The 17,058-nt window shown below is 37.6% G+C and overlaps 1 protein-coding gene across 1 annotated transcript in view; it reads right to left on the bottom strand.

The window, feature by feature from the left end:
- Positions 1-10,993, bottom strand: part of SCIN (scinderin) — a 63,149-nt gene extending 52,156 nt beyond the window's left edge. Inside the window, exons 1-2 of the mRNA XM_019726923.2 lie at positions 10,662-10,993; positions 3,334-3,488 (exon numbers count right to left, since the gene is read on the bottom strand). Of these exons, the coding sequence (XP_019582482.2) occupies positions 3,334-3,488; positions 10,662-10,860 (354 nt within the window). The 5' untranslated portion in view covers positions 10,861-10,993. The remainder of the gene's footprint in view (positions 1-3,333; positions 3,489-10,661) is intronic.
- Between the last annotated feature and the right edge of the window lie 6,065 nt (positions 10,994-17,058).

Here is a 17,058-nt window from a genome sequence, read left to right as displayed (position 1 = left end):
GAAGAAGACAGAAAAAACAAAACCGATGAGGCTTCTAACTAGACCCAGCCATGTGTAAAACCACAGATGTTTGTGACCAAACTGCCTGTCAAGCCAAAATACAATAGCCACCTCCGTGCATGTGAAAAATTAAATATGAAGAAGAGAATTCCTTGGCTAATCAATAGGTTTAACAACAACAACAACAACAAATGTAGGTTCTTTGTTCTTCCTATTTCAACCATTCAATTTAATATTGCAAATATTGACTGAGAACCCTCAGTTGTCTAAAACCTGCTACATGAACAAAAAGAAGCTGTAGCTGTTGTCCTTTGGGAACTAATTATTTGTAAGTCCTGGACTGAGAAGGCAGACAAGGATTTCAAAGAAGGCAGCAAGATGATGGAGGGGAGTCTGAGGGAACAAGTACAGGGGAGGAGCTCCCAGAGAAGGAGGGGCTCAAAGGCACCCACTGTCACAGCATTAGGACAGAGAAGGGGAGTTAAGTTCTGGCCTGGTATGGGCTGCTACTATTTATGGTCCTTGTTTTTAAGTTAAAAAAAAAAAAATCACCTGTCTTGCTTATTTTTTGGTAATAAGAGTTTACTAAATATGCCATGCCTAGGTATTTATACTCTAAGTTAGGAGCGGTGCAGTATCTTGCTTGCACATCCCCAACCAAAAACAAAACAAAGCAATACACAACCACATTGAATTAAGAAATTCTGAAGGCCAAATATTAACTGTATCAAGTACATCTTCTTGCATTATTTGAAATCAGCATTTATCTTTTCATTTTTTCCTAATTAAATGCTAAGAACAATAATCTTTATTTCCACAATTAATCATGCGGCAATGTGTATAATAAAGATGCAGTGTAAACAAATCTCTGCCATTGATGGACATAAGGCCTCCTATGATGATATAAGAAAAATTAGCAGTATAAGAAATCTATATATTAATTCAACTTTCAAATTTATTATACAAACATATACAGTGAATCCGAAAAAGGAGGCTAAGCTGCATAGTTAATCATTAGCACACTCTTTATATTTCCATTAACTTTAAATTTCCCCCATTCTCCAGGAAAAGCCCCTCATGAATAGAAAGGTTTTGTTAGTAGGGGTTAAATGTTGACTTCAGGACAATTACAACCACAAATTTTAAGAAATATATAATAATTTCCCAGTCCATAATTTTACAAAGTTTGCCATATTTCTTGATGGAACAAAGTACTATATAATAATAAAAAAAACACAAGTTTTTATCTATATACTACTCTTCTTGGCTATTTCGATTTTTTGTTCAATAAGTACAAAAATATATAGTATAAGAACACTATAATCTGCAAAAAAGTTATAAAATATAGAATAGATGTAGACTAAGAATAAATATTCAACATTTAGGCTAATTTCATATGATGAACCATCATGGTGATATATAGTCTATGAACTTTAACAGTATTTTAAAAACTAATTTTCTCTCTAATATTTGATGCCAAAAATGTACAAAAGACTTTGTTTCATGTATGTGTGTTTGAGACAGTAAGTAGTTTTGTGAATGTTGTTTGAATCAACCCTAAAACCCCCCTGCCTCTTCCTACCTATTCTACAGAATTAGAACAAGGTAGATGTTTTCATTCAACAACAAGGTCGCCTAAATCAGTGGCGACATAAATACAGTTTTGCTAGCTGGAAGATGTCTGGTGGTTGCTATTTACAATCACAGCTGAGGGCTGGGTCTTCTTGAGTTTGGGAAAGGTATAATTAACCAGAGATTTAATATAAGGGAGCAGTGTAAGTAATAGCCCTCTATAATCCCTTCCAACCCCCTAAAACATTTCACAGAGAAAAAAAAGTGAAGTCAGTGAAACGACATGAGAAGATGGTCTTAATGTTTCCTAGCTGAATCTTTACATTACGTATGACAACTAAATATGGTGGTGGCTGACTTGGTAATGGTAGGCTTTGCCAAGCTTTGCCCATTCCAAATAGACATAAAAAATTTGTCCTGACATTTGAAGCATTTATTTATGTGGAGAGCATCACAGTATAATGATTATCAGCTTAGGCGGTGGAGTCAGATGGTCACCCAGTAACATACCAGTTATTAGGCCTTGGCAAGTTACACAGTCTTTCTCTCTAAGCCTCTGTTTACTTATTTGAATAGGGTGATAAGGATAGAAACTGCACCACAGGGTTTTTGTTTAGATTAAATGAGCTAACATACATGAACTGCTTAGCACATTCCTATAAGCATGAAATTAAGTATAGCATAATCGCCTTTGCTCTTCTGGGTGGTAAATTATCTCTGCTTCTACATTTCCTATCAAGTATTGTTGCAACCACACACATTGCCATTTGCTCAATGTCACTAATAATAAGCTAGTGAACTGATTTTTTTACTGATAAATTTGACCTCCATTTGCAAACATCCTCTTTCTAAAAATGCTGATTGGTAGTGGGTTTAATGTTGATAATTAGAAAATAATTACCCAATAACTCTAAAATTACTTTTATTGTGTCCACTTTTAAATATGTATCTAGAAGTTTGATTTCAGAAGTCCTGTTAATACCCGGAAGGACAAATAATAATGTAAGTTCCCATCGATTATATATGTAAGATATAGGTATTGTATTATTCAATTTAATCCTTAATCCTTACAACACACCAAGGAAGCTATCGTTAGACCTATTACTGAGCACAGAAAGCTTACGTACTTGACCTGATGATTAGTGTTTCAGGCCAATAAACTGTGTGTGTGTGTGTGTGTGTGTGTGTGTGTGTGTGTGCCAGTGTATATTCATTTAAATTTGTGAGGCTGAACCACACATATGTTCAATTCAATGGTTTCATTTGTATCCTTTCCAAGATCAAACCACACTATATGTATAGTTCTTTGTATTAACTGAAGTTATAATTGTTACAAATACTATATTAAGATGTTCCAGAACAACTGAGATTCCCACATCATGGATTGTTTGCAGCAAATTCAGAGATTCTCTAGAATAGCAAATCAAAAACTATTAATACCCAATTTATCAATATTTAATTATTGAAGTAACATCACTCCAATAATTCCTTGAGACAGCATAACTGGAAGCTCTTAACTTTGATAAAAGTGAAACTGTTAAGTGAAATCAAGTAAGAATAGTTCACATATTGTCCCATAACAGTCCACAAACATTTGTTGATGACCTATTATGTGTCTAGCAGCTTCTAGTTCAGTGAACAAAATGGATTAAAACAGAAAACTCTGCTGTTAATGTACTTTGGTTCTATGAAGACATGAGGTATGGATGGATAGAAAGAGAAAGGGCGTAATAACAGAAACCGTTTGAGAGAACTGCTTACCTTGTATTTCAGACCTCTTTTGAAATAGCCAACAAAATCAGTAGACTCATAGCCTTGAAGTTCTCTGTTCTGCACTGGCATACCACCCAAATAGTCATCCATCTGAACAGTAAAGATGGCGGCGGCTGTGCTTTCATCCTGAGTACACTCCCTTCCTGAAACAGCAAACGATAGCACCTCATTTATCAGGCAAGGAAAAGGCTAAAGGCAGTTTCTGACATAAAAACCACAGAAATGTTCTTTATATTATAAATCAATACAACACACTGTCTTCAACAGAACACTCTTTTAGCAGAAATGGTGTAATGTAAAAAACACTATTTTTCCAATAACTAAAATAATTGTTTTCTTACTGCTTTCCAATTCTTTATTTCTTAATTGAAAAATATATACCATGGTCTGAATATGCTCAAGAAGCTATAACAACATAGTTATATTCTATAACAATATATAGTATTAGAGTTATACAGTTATATAGTTATATATATATATATAGAGAGATATATAGATATATAGATATACGGATATACAGATATATAGATATTCTGGTAGGATTCAGATTCATTTGGTAGAGTCAATAAGATCAGGCTACGAAAACATTTCACAATTGCTTTAGCCTTTATCAAGTAAGTAAGTTTAGGAATCTACTATGTGATATGTTAATATTTGTAAGGAATATACACATTATAGGCCATAGCTAAACAAGTTCAGAAAAGCAAGTGGTTTTTAGAATGGGAAATGAATATAACTTGACCTTACCCCTATTTGTGAGTCCTAGTTTTCCCACTTCACTATCTTATTGATATAAGAGAATACTCTCTGAAGGAAAGGGAGAGTAAAGCAACTAGCATGCTAACATCTATTGAACGTTAACGTATGTAGCACTATCCCAGGAATTTCACACTCCACAGACATTTAATTTTCACAATTCTAATACAGATCCCATCCAGGCAATTTCACTGAGCTTGAAACACCAATTCTTAAGAACTAGTGTCTTCAGTTTGCATGAAAATCAGAGCCAGGACAGTCCTAAAGGGAACTCAAATTCTATAAAAGACATTTCAAAACCCTTACAACATCTGAACGGTGTGACCATCGTGAATGGTTCTAGAAATAATCATAGATAGCATTTACACATTTATAGTACCCTTGCTATGGTCCAGAATTTACACTAGTGTTGTACATGGATGATCTCATTTAATCTCCAAGCAACCCCTTGCAGCAGAAACTATTCTCTATCATGTTACAACAGAAGATCTAGAGGCTTAGAGAGGCCAAGTAACTTCCCTGAGGTCTAACGTTGACCTTTGGTAGAACTCAACCCAGACCTGTGTTTCTGTGACTCTGAAGCACAAGCTCTTAGAAACTACAATACTAAATTTTTTTTTTTCATACTCAGATTCTCATAAGCAAAAAACTTTTGTGGTAACAAAGATATGTTATTCTCCTCCATGGACAATTGATGCATAAGTGTTTAAAAGCTGTAACAATACTGTAGTTTACCTGAAACCCCAATTGAAAATATTCACTAAAGTTGAAGAAAGAAAATCAGTCAGCTATATTAAAGAATGAACTGGGTTTCTTTACAATTCCTCCCTTACTCTCAAACCAGACCTGTGCAGCAAGTATCTTCTCAGTAGTTATAAGAGGATTTGACAGGACATAAATTTTGTAAGCTTGTTGTGGTCAAAGGAAATTATGCAATAACACATAAAAAAACACACATGTAATTTTGCAGTTCGAAAGAACTCAGTGTCATTCTTCTGCCCACTTTCCCTTTCCCACCGATAAATGAATACTAATTAAGGCATAGATGTAGATTTGCACACAGATGCTTTAAAAGGGGAAACTTAAGTCAAGGTTAATATCAAAGGTGTTAAGGATGATGTATTTGACACAAACATTCTTACTTAAGTACAAGTTGAAACATTGAATGTTTACTCAAGCAAACATTCTTACTTGAGTCTCTATAGGTAGATGCAAACAGACAGGCATGCAATTAATGAATGAACTGGAAGTAAGTTAATTAAATTATGCTATCATTTGTTGGTGTTGACATACTGTGCTAGGCCAAGGACTACCAATATGACTAAACCAGAGTCCTTGCTCTAAAGGTGAAAGGTCTTAATGAAGCCGACATCGGCCTTTAAATGTGAAAACTAGAATTAAATTCAGTTGTATCATGATGAAATTCTAGCAAGTGATCAGAAACTTTCTGCATGAATTCTGGTTCATTTTATATTTCCCCTATGCTAATTTTACCAGTCTTTCGTGTTGTTTTATGTTATGTTATTTATGTTACATTATGGTATATTTGTATACATGCTATAAACTTCCTAAAATTGTTTTGGGGATGTGATGTTTTATATGTAAAACATAGATTAAAAGGGAAGTTTTATAACTAGGTTAATCAAACATTCATGATTAAAAAAAAGAAAAATATTTGCCAAGTTAGGAATACAGGGGAACATCCTCAATTTGATAAATAACATCTACAAAAAACATACAGCTAACGTAATTCTTAACGGCACAAACTGAATGCTTTCTCCCTAAGACCTCAACATCATGTACGGAATTCTGACCACTGCAATAAGGTAAGAAAAACATAAGACTGGAAAAGAAGCAATAGATATGTCTCTATTTAGAGATTTTTCTACATAGCAAATCCTAAAGAATCTACAGAAACACAAAAAAAGTAAAACTTCCCATATTAAGTGCATTCAGTAAACTAGATGGATAAAGGTTAAATAATGACAAAAGCACTCTCATTTTTAAATAGAAACAATGAACATGCAGAAATTGAAATTAAAAGCACGATACCATTTACGATCAAAGAAACTGAAATACTGAGGTGTATATATATAAAACAAAATAGATACATGATCTCTATGCTAAACATTACAAAATGATGCTAAAAGAAGTCAGACCTTAGTAACTAGAAAGATAGTGTTCATGGATTGTAAGACTCAATATAATAAAGATGTCAATTTTCCCCAAATTGATCTATAGGCTTAATGCTATTCCTATTGAAATCACAGCAAGGTTTATTATAGATTCCACAAGGTTATTATAAAATTTATAGGAAAAGACACAGGCCCTAGAATAGCTAAAAGAATCTTGACAAAGCTAGAAGGAACAACTCTATCTGATATTAATGTCCACTATGTAGCTACAGTGGAAGTATAGACACATAGATCAGTAGACCATGTTTCCCCCAAGGTTAACATTTTGTAAAACTATAGTTTAGTATCTCTAGTATACTAAAGTATAAGCATATAAGTGCAGTACACCACAGAATACCACAATCAGGATATTGACATTGATACAAACCACCTATCCTTTTCATATTTCCCCAATTTTTCTTGTACTCATCGATGTGTGTTTGTACATTAAAATTCTATAAAATTTTATCACATGTGTAAATTCATATACCCACCATAACAGTCAAGATACTGTATAGTTCCATAACCAAAAAATCCCTTGTTGCCCTTTTATATCTACACCTACCTCCTTTATGTATCACCCCTGCCATAAATGACATCACACAGTATGGAACATTTTGGCGAATATATTTTTTTTTTAACTCAGCAGAAGTCCATGAACATTCATCCAAGTTGCTGTGTGTATCAAAAGTTTGTTCCTTTTTATTACTGAGTAGTATTCCTTGTTATTGATGTACCACAATTTGTTTAACCAGTCACCTGTTAAAGGATATCTGGGCTGATTTAAGTTTTTTGTCTACTCAAATAAAGCTGCTATGGACATTCACGCATAGGTTTTTACATAAATAGACATTTTCATTTCTCTAGAATAAATATCCATGAATGAAATTGCTGGGTCATATGGCAGTTGCATGTTTAGTGTTTTAAGAAACTGCCCAGCTCTTTTGCATAATGGTTGTACCATTTTCTACCCCTCCCCCAAGCAAGATAGAAAAATTCAGTTTCTCAGCATCCTCGCCAGCCCTTGTATCAGTTCTTTATATTGTATGTATTTATAATCCAACTCTTTGGGTTCCCAGTGCCTTGCATAGAGCGTAGCTACCACAGACTAGTTATACCATGTATGTTTGTCGTTCTCAAATATAGTTATGTAAAGTCTAAAACTGGCAAGGAGAAATGGTGAGGGTGGGTGTTTGTAGCCTAAGTCCAGGATAGGACAGTGAGTAGCTTTATCGCCTAGCCCTGCTCATAGACACGATGCTGTAAGTAACCAGATGCAGAATGTGGATGCCTTTAAACCACTAGGTACAAAGCAGAAATGCTTTTTACAAAGGACCAACACAGCACATTTCAAATTATATGCAACAAATTCTTATTTTGTAAAGAAAATAATAAAAAAAACAATCGGAGATATGCAAGGGTATTATGGAAAGTCACTGAAGGAGAGACCAGGGAAGATAACTCTCTGTTCTCCTATTTCATGTCCCACTTCTTCCTTATCCCTTTCTTCCTCTTACTTAGTCTGTTTCTCCATTTCTACTGTATGCACCTTTTTCATCTCAATCTGATTTTAACTTCACTCCCTTCCTTTCACCTTCCTTCCAACTGATTTCCGTTAGTCAAACTTTATTTTCCCTTGAACTTTAGCTCTCCCTCTTGGAACTTTCTCTGAAATTGTCTGATTGATCCTCATGAATTTACCTAAATTTAGGTCTTTGAGTAGAATATTTTGGATGAAATCCACCTTGCTTCAGGGACCACACATAGGGAGAACTGCTGAACAATTTCATTGAAAGGCCTGTTGACTATTTTACTCTAAACTTTTCCATGTTCCCCATGATTTTCACGACACAAGATCCCTCCCAATTACTCTCATTTTTCTTTTTCTGTCAAGGCTTCTGTTTCCCCCTAACCCCAGACACTGAGTGTCTCTTTCACAGCACTTATCACATTTTACCTGTGTTATATCACATTTTGCCTTATTGCACCTTTGAGATTATAAACTTTCATAAAGGTTCATAAATTATTCATACACAAAAATGCCTTCTACAATTCTGGACACATTGAATAATTAGTGAAGAAATTAATTTGCTTTCTTTCCAACTTGGGGCCAGCAAGAATGCTCCCACACAGAGGAGTGGCAAGAAGGACCTCTCAATGAGGTAGTGACCAGAGAACACACCATCAACATTCACAAGCACATTCAAGAAGCGTGCCCCTAGGGCACTCAAAGAGATCGGAAATTTGCCATGAAGGAGACAGGAACCCCAAATGTGTGAATTGACACTAGACTCAACAAAGCTGTCTGGGCCAAAGGAATAATTCCCCATAGCATATACGGGTGTGGCTGTCCAGAAAACGTAATGAGGATGAAGAGTCACCAAATAAGCTCCATACATTGGTTGTACCTATGTACTTGTCACCACTTTCAAAAATCTACAAATAGTTAATAATGTGGATGAGAACTAACTGCTGATTGTTGAATAAAGTTATAAAACTGCCAAAAAACCCCCACAACTTACTAATTAACCCATTATTAACTTCAGTTTTGCAGATCTTTCAGATCATATTTCTGCTCAGAGCATTTTCTATTACATTTTTAAAATTGGTAAGTACTAAATGAATAATTAAGTTAATAATTAATAATGATTCTCTGTATACCCTAGGAAACATAGTGCTTAAAGACCTTCTTTGGATAAGAAGGACACTATAGTGTTAAAAAAAAGTGTGTTCAAAGCCCTCTTGCAATCTTCTGACAAAGTCAAACTCAGCTGTTGTCTACAGCAAGAGACGAAGTTCTGTCACATTTCAACAAAATGACAAATGTAGCATTTCAGACACTTTTATTCATTCCAGATCCAAGTTCTGGATGGAAAGCCCAAGGTGAGGACATTATTATTCTATCTAGCATCATTCATTTATGAACAGGATTATATATTAATGTTTCAGTGTTTTCTTGTAGAAAATGTAAATAGATCACTGATAACAGGAATAGTGACATTACAGTGGGAGACCAAAATGAGTTTGGAACTCAGCTTCAGCATCCTCAAGCAAGCACAACATTTTAACATCAAAATCTGTAATGAGAACAACAGTCCTTTCTCCCTCAATGTATTTGCCACTTGGAGTGTCTCCACCAGGTGTTAACTAGCATTGAGAACAGCGCTTCCCAGTGAAGCTGCTGCGGACATTCCTGTATAGATTTCTGCATGAATATCACGTCCATAACAGCTTTATTGAGCACAGCGTTTCTCAATGTTTTCTATCATTCTTTCTTAAAAATCTTCAAATGTTATTAATAAAAATGTTGGCTTCCAGAGTCTTCAAAACCTGTAAGTGTGTGTGGTTTTGTGTGTTTTCCCAGAAGCTCAGGAATAAAACTGAAAATAAGAAACACAACTCCAGGGGACGCAAAGTAGTTTAAAAAGAAGGCAGCGAGGCTCAGATAATCGACGCGTTGTTAGATGGGTGTGCTCACTGGTGCAGGATCTCACCCGGAGAGGCAGGGCATTCAGGATGTTTACGAGTAAAAGTAGAAGGTGGAAAAAGTAGAACACACAAGGCCCAGTGTCCTGAGAGCCTGGCGTGAGCGCAGCCCAAAATAATTACTGCTGAAGGAGACGTTTTGTTCCTTCCACACGGTGTCCTTGTTCAAATAGATACATACTAATTTAAAAATAATTACAATTAAAGCAGTTCATTTAAATAAATAGGCCATATGTACGGGGAGCCTATGCCTCCATCTAAAAGAAAAATAAATAAATAAATAAATAAATAAATAGGCCATATAAAGCTATTAAATTGTTTCCTGCTTCCATCCAAAGTCTTTAGCATCCTACTAAAGAATTCGTTCGCTACACCTGCGAGCAGCACGGTGATTTAATGCACGGGAAAAAAAACAACAAAACACACACAGGAATTAACCAAAGCAAACAACAGAAAACAACTTCTCGCCAGCTGCGGCGGGTGCCCACGAACTTGTCTGACTTCATCTCTTCCCTGACGGGGTAACCAGGACTGAACTTGTCCGCGGGACTTGGCCAGAGCCAGGGTGCGCCGAGCAGCGGGCCGGGAAAGGAGTGGGAGTTGGAGCTGGAAGGTGAAAGGGGGGAGGAACCAGCCGGAGGAACCTGCCTCCACACCCGGGAGATGGACACCACAAAGGTGCAAGTCAGGGGCATGACTGCCCCTGACTTCGCTGCGCCCCGCGTTTGCAGGACGGGTTCTGAGAAGGTGGCCAGCCTCAAAGACGCGGCCTCGCGGGGGCGCACACCAGGCCAGCCCCATTTGCCCTGTCCCTTCCCCCAGCCTACAAATCTCAGCCCCACCGAGGCTCGCCCCTCCCCGACCTGGTCGCGTCCGGGTTCGGCTGCCCGCCTCCCTTACCCAGCCAGAAGTGCAGACGGTAGGTGAAGCCCCGGCACGCCTTGGTCGTGTGCAGCACAAGGTAGGCATCCCCGACGTAGAAGTCGCCGTGAGCGCTCTTGGGCACCGGCACCAGCTCCAGCTTCTCGATCCTCCAAACCTGCAGCCCCGCCTTCTTGCCCGCGCGGGCGAACTCCGCGTGGTACAGCTCCTGGGCCATGACTGGCACGCGATGCTCCTGAGAGGGGGCGCGGGGCCCTGTTGACCTTGGAGTCGGACAGAACCGAGAGCGTCCGGAGGGACCCTCTTCGCGGCGACTTTATAGGATTGCCCTGCGGGGAGGCGGGGCACCGAAACGGGAGGGGCTAAGTGCCCAAGCAGGAGTTGCTCACTAGGAGCCCGTCCCTGCCCAGGGGGAGCGCTGCGCCTCGCACCAAACTCCTATTCCCATCCCGGGTGGGAGGAAAATCGGGGTCTCTAAAAATTGAGATCCGGAGGGAATTTATAGAAACTCCTGGAAGTGCCTCCTCCAAGGAAGGGCGTTATCCCGGGCGGCAGATGGAAGAGATTAAAAATAAAAAGTGATTGGCGCATCGTTTTGAAAAAATTGACTGGCCAGGTAATAATCATCCTAATCATCAACGCCATCGTTCCATTGGCCAGTCTCTCCATTCTCTGTCTTGATCTTCCCGGTTTGAATATATCTTGAAAAACAACACGTCGGATTTCTTGGAAAGAATGAAAACCTGGAAGGCTGGCGGTCCTACCCCGGGGGACAGAGCTCTGTAAATTCCCAGGGGTTCAGGAGCTGTGGTGAAGCTCCTTGCCACCTGTGTCCTTTGGCCAAGAAAGTTGCTGAAAAGAACAGGTGCTCTCAGGTTGGGCTGTTTGTGGCTGTGATCATGCTTGGCCTGCTTTGTGAGTTACCTGTTCTCTAACTTCAAGGTGCTCATTTTCTCATTGTTTTCCTTACCGTTTTTGCTTTTCCAGTGTAGGCAAAGCACTGTAAAATACAAACGGAGGTTTATTCTTTATTTTGCATTCATTTAACAGAAGCAAAGTATTTTTTCCCAAATTACAAGAGTCCCCAAAAGTCACCAATAATGTACAATTTGATTTTATCTTAATTAACTTGTTTTTAAACAGGTGTTACATGTCCAAATGGTCAAAAAAAAATTGAAAGTACAAGCTGTGCAATACAATTTATCTTCATTTCACCACTTAAGAAAAATCTCCTGGAATTTTCCTGTTTTTTTTTTTTCTTTTTGTGTGTGTGTGTGTGTGTGTCATTTGTTATAGGTTGAGACACTGATTGAGAAATATCATTAGCTACATTCTCTTTTTCTCTCCTAACCCAGACAATGAAGAGCAGATGTGTGAGGCTCATTTTACAGATAAGGAAACTGAGGCATTGAAACTTGTCAGAGGTTACTCAACTGGTGACTGTCAAAAGAATTCAAGCCCATTTGTGTCTAATGCAAAAGCACGTGCTCTTTACAAAAACTTATTCTTTCACTGCAAATTATTTGGCCAAGATTTGTTCGCATAAGTGTAGTTTATATTTTCATTTTCTTCCGTGTTCCTCGAGAAGCTTCTGATCTAGGGTGTCCCAAGCAGCACCAAGTTTAGTTTTAACTTTGTAACTGGGCCATTATACTTGGGTGTCTTGGTTTCCTTGTCTGTAAAGTGAAAATGATTTGTTCTCTTCCCTTCTTTAGGGAAACAAATATGAGAACTGATGTTCTGGACTTAAGTTAGTTAAATATCAGAGTTATCACTTAAGTTCAGTATTAGTGACAATTCCTCCTTTAAGTGAAGGAATTCCTTTTAGTGGAGAAATAAAAAACAACTTTGGCATAGATAAGTGAAATTCCCTCTCATTTAGGCCAGGACTAAGTGAGGCCTGGGCTGCACCAAAAAAGGCTCAGTAATGAAGAGGCAGTGTACTATTTTGAGGCAGTATTTTAAAACAATCAAAATTAATTGAAAAATCATAATAAAAACAGCAAAATTTCAAATAAAGGCATACTTGTTAATAGTGTATGAGGCCATGCTGGAGGCTGAGGCCTTAAAGGAAAAATACTGATCTTCCTATACGTAAAATTTTGATATTTGGTTCATCATTTTGGGCATTAATTTTGCCATCCCTCTTAAATTGTGTGCCTAAGGCAAGTGCCTCATTCCCATCATGCCAGCTCTGACCTGGCTAAGCAACCTCCAAATTCAAACTTGCAACTTCCTACTAGTCATAACTACCTAACTGATCCTGCTAAGGTCAAGTTCAGCATGCTCAAAACAATCTCAGCATTACCTCCGAACACGCTTCCCCTAGTCATCCTAGTATCATTAACAGCATGAGTTAATTTTGACTCAGCACTTTCATTTTATCTCCACATTCATTCAATTATGGTGTCCAAATCGTTTCTCAAATCCATCCCAGCTGCCCACTCTCTTGCTAGTTCTCTGATTCCCATCTTCAGGAGAAACATGCAGTGGAGTGAAATGGCCTAGTTTACAGTATGACCTTGTTCTAGGTTGAATCCTAATGCCTGTACTTTTTAACTGATTGAGCTTGGACAAGTTACCTAACATTATTGTGTCTCGTGTATTGTTTTATTGTGGGATGGGAATACTGAAAGAAATGACCTCACAGGATTGTTGTGAGTATTAAATAGGTAAATAAATATAAAGCTGGAATGGTGCCTGCATATATACTGTGGCAGTAAGCTCACCTGAGGTTGACGAGTGGTTTATTTGCCTGTTCAAATCTAACCCTATAAGAATAATGTTTCAAAGTCTAGTTCAGATAAGAACTGCCTGTTTCCTATGAAAAATAGTGTCTCTAAAACCAGATGCCAATTTCTTCTCCATGCCTTTATTCTCTCTCTCTCTCTCTCTCTCTCTCTCTCTCTCTCTCTCTCTCTCTCTCTCTCTCTCTCTCCCCCCCAGGTTCTTAAAACTAGATTATTTCCTCCCCCTTCATGTTATAACCCTTCTTTCATTATCTGTCTGTTGAAGTTTTACCAATTCTTTAAGGTTTAACTAAAGTTACACATACATCTTTATCTTCATTATTCCCCTGGCTTCACCCAGTTTCTGCATCCTCTGTGCTCCTAACACCCTTGATATGAGATGCTCTTATATTCTAGCAGTTATTACACTGAACTGTGTTTTCTCTCACAGGATTGTAGGCTCACTCACAGACTTTTGTCTAATTATTTTATTCCCTGGCTTTATAATAATATATGTTGAAAAGATGTGGTTGAATAGTTGATTTTGGATTAAATGACATTAAAAAATCAATTTACCCATATGCTCTCAATCCAGGTAGAAACAGCCAAGGTGAGTAAGCCTTTTACTAAGTCAGGTCTAAGGTGTGGGGCCTCTGTTTGAATTCAAGGTGGGTGTTCTTCTAACATGGGAAGGGAACCAAAATGTTGCCATCCTGGAGCTGCCTTTGTGGGATATTGATTTTAACCTATTTATTAAGAAACAAGACTCAGAAAGAACCTTTGCCCCTCCCCCCGTTCCTGTCCAGGAGATTCAGACAGAAAAACCTGCTTCAGAAAGGAAATCTTAGGATGTTCACCTTCGCCTAATTTGGATTAAGTATAGTCAATAGGAGGTCTTCAGGCAGAGGACTGTTAGCTAGATACCCGCTGTGTCCCAATGTTTCTGAGTTGCCTGGCAGGAATTTTCCTGCCATGTATGTTCCATTCTTCCTCAACTATCTATACATCACCCATTCTCCTTTCTGACATCTAATACCCCGTTCCACCCACCCTTTCTCTTTGTCCGAAATATACATACCCAGTGTTCCCTCACTGTCTTTGGAATTTTCATGCTTATGTGAATTCCGCAATGTGTATGTATTAAAATTTGATTCCCCCTGTTAATCTGTCTCTGTTAATTTGACTATCAGCCCAACTAGAGGAACTTAGAAAGTGCAAAGATAAGTGTTTGTTTTTTTTTAGCCACCACATCCTGCTAAATTGTAATAACTTATGTTTGATTTTCCAAATGATTTGAGGGTTTAAGCCTGGAACTTAGAGTCAGAAGACTTTGAGTGCTTTGAGGATTAAAAGAGATAATGTATGTGAAAGCCCTGGGAATACAATAAATAAACACAGTTAATAATCAGCAGGGTCCCTTAGCCCCATTATTTATCAAAGCTATGTGATGATTAAAAGTGAAAATGTCTTCTAAGGAAGTATATTTTCATCCTTCCTGTCAATACTAGACAAACTAGAAATGATTTTAAAAATTCACCCAATTCACCTGTTATTTTTAAAAAGCTTCAATCAGGATCTAGGACTTTCCCTTTCACTCATTCGTCATTTTTTAAATTGCACATACTGTAACTATAAGGCATTGTCAATATAAGAAACGTCCAAACCTGTAGAGAATTTTTATGTGTTTATTTGATTCTGACTGATGACAATTGCTGGGAAACAAAATCTCAGCACATTGAGAAAATACTCAGAGAACGGCAGTTTTGCAGCTTATTTGATACATTAGAATCAAAGGAGGAGATGAGATCCATTGGTGGTAGATTAAGGGGGCAGGAGAAAGCAAAGTGGGGAAATCTCTGGGATTGGATTAAAAGTAAAATGGAGAAACACACACTTCTTTTATTTTGGGGGTACAGGATAGTTAATAATTAACATTTACAGCACATACAGATGACATTTGGGAAATAACAATGAGGGGTTCTGTGGTCTGGTGCTCTCCTGTGGTGGGTTGTGCCCGGAGGGGTCTGGAAAAGGAGTTTACTCTGACATTTCAAAGGGGTGTTATCTGAGATGCAAAAAGACAACATAGTTAGGCCTGATTAAGGTAAAGACTGAGCTTTGTCAAGGAAGCTACAGGCCTAGGACATGAGTACCCACCATGACCCATTTTTAGTTAGGAATTTTTATGGGCAACCATCCTATGTGGTTACTTTCAGTCTCTGAGTTTGCAGGGCCCACCATGATGACCTCCCCGGAACTTGTCAGGTTTACTATGTGACCACTTTTTTGTCCACAGAATAGTCATGGCTCAATACTAATGTGAAGGTTTTATTGGTCGTGAATGTCTGCTGTTTTGATCAATAATCCATATTTTGTAAACCTGCTTACCATAGCAGGTTAATTCAGCACTGTCTTCTTAATATTTTTTTTATTATATATAAAAATTTATTATTATTATTCTTTAGGAAATAGCTAACCCTTATGAGATTATTGAGAGAAGAAGAGAAGACATCATCATTACTTTAGGAGTTTAAATATTAGAGAATGCTTATGACCAAAAGAAAGGTTGAGGATTCACAGTTCATAGAGATTTATGATTTAAGAAGAATAATTTTTGCTTTAAGCTTATGTTTATGCAAATAGAAATCGGAGGATAATTCTGATTTAAAAAATTAAATTGAGGCTAAATCTGCTTGAGAATATAGCAGCTTTTTTGTCTGTTTTTTCTAAATGTATCTGTTAATTAATAATCACAATTAACGTTTTATTCAGTTTTGTTTGTGTGTAGCCCTGACTTTACCAGGTTGTGAGAAATAACTTCAAATTTCCAAGGCATAGGAGGTCTGACAATTAAGTTTGTAAATGTGTTGCAACGATGTTGCTAACCTTTTTTTTTTTTGATATCAGAAGGATTATTCATTATGAATTTGTACCAACTGAACAAACACTTAACCAACTTTACTATTTGGAAGTGCTGAAAAGGCTGTGTGAAAAGTTAGATGACTTGAACTTTTCGCCAACAATTCATGGCTCCTGCATTACGACAATGCACCAGCTCACACGGCACTGTCTGTGAGGGAGTTTTTAGCCAGTAAATAAATAACTGTATTGGAACACCCTCCCTACTCACCTGATCTGGCCCCAATGACTTCTTTCTTTACCTGAATATAAAGGAAATATTGAAAGGAAGACATTTTGCTGACATTCAGGACATAAAGTGTAATATGACGACAGCTCTGATGGACATTCCAGAAAAAGAGTTCCAAAATTGCTTTGAGGGGTGGACTAGGAAATGATATCAATGCATAGCTTCCCAAGGGGAGTACTTCGAAGGTGACTGTAGTGATGTTCAGCAATGAGGTTAGTAGCACTTTCTCTAGGATGAGTTCGAAAACTTAATTGTCCGACCTCGTACATCAGCAATTACTGGGAATATTTGAATGTCAGAATTGTGTGACCATAGAGAAAGGTGGCAGTCAGACATGATCACATTTTGTTGTGCAGGTACTTACAAAGATAAGATTCATTAATTCACTTAAACCAAATGGCTGGTCATTTAAGAGTTAAGTCTTGAAGATTTCCTTCTCACTGATCAGAAATCACTTATTTAGTTAATTCTCTTCTTACTTCAACTTCTCCTTATATCAGTTTAAATTAAGCAATCTGACTGGTTCTCCTTTCACTCT

The sequence above is a fragment of the Rhinolophus sinicus genome, linkage group LG09 (assembly GCF_036562045.2).
Source record: "Rhinolophus sinicus isolate RSC01 linkage group LG09, ASM3656204v1, whole genome shotgun sequence".
Classification (NCBI taxonomy): Eukaryota; Metazoa; Chordata; class Mammalia; order Chiroptera; family Rhinolophidae; genus Rhinolophus; species Rhinolophus sinicus.
Note: the sequence above shows the minus strand (reverse complement) of the source record. Positions and strands in the feature narration are given on the sequence as shown.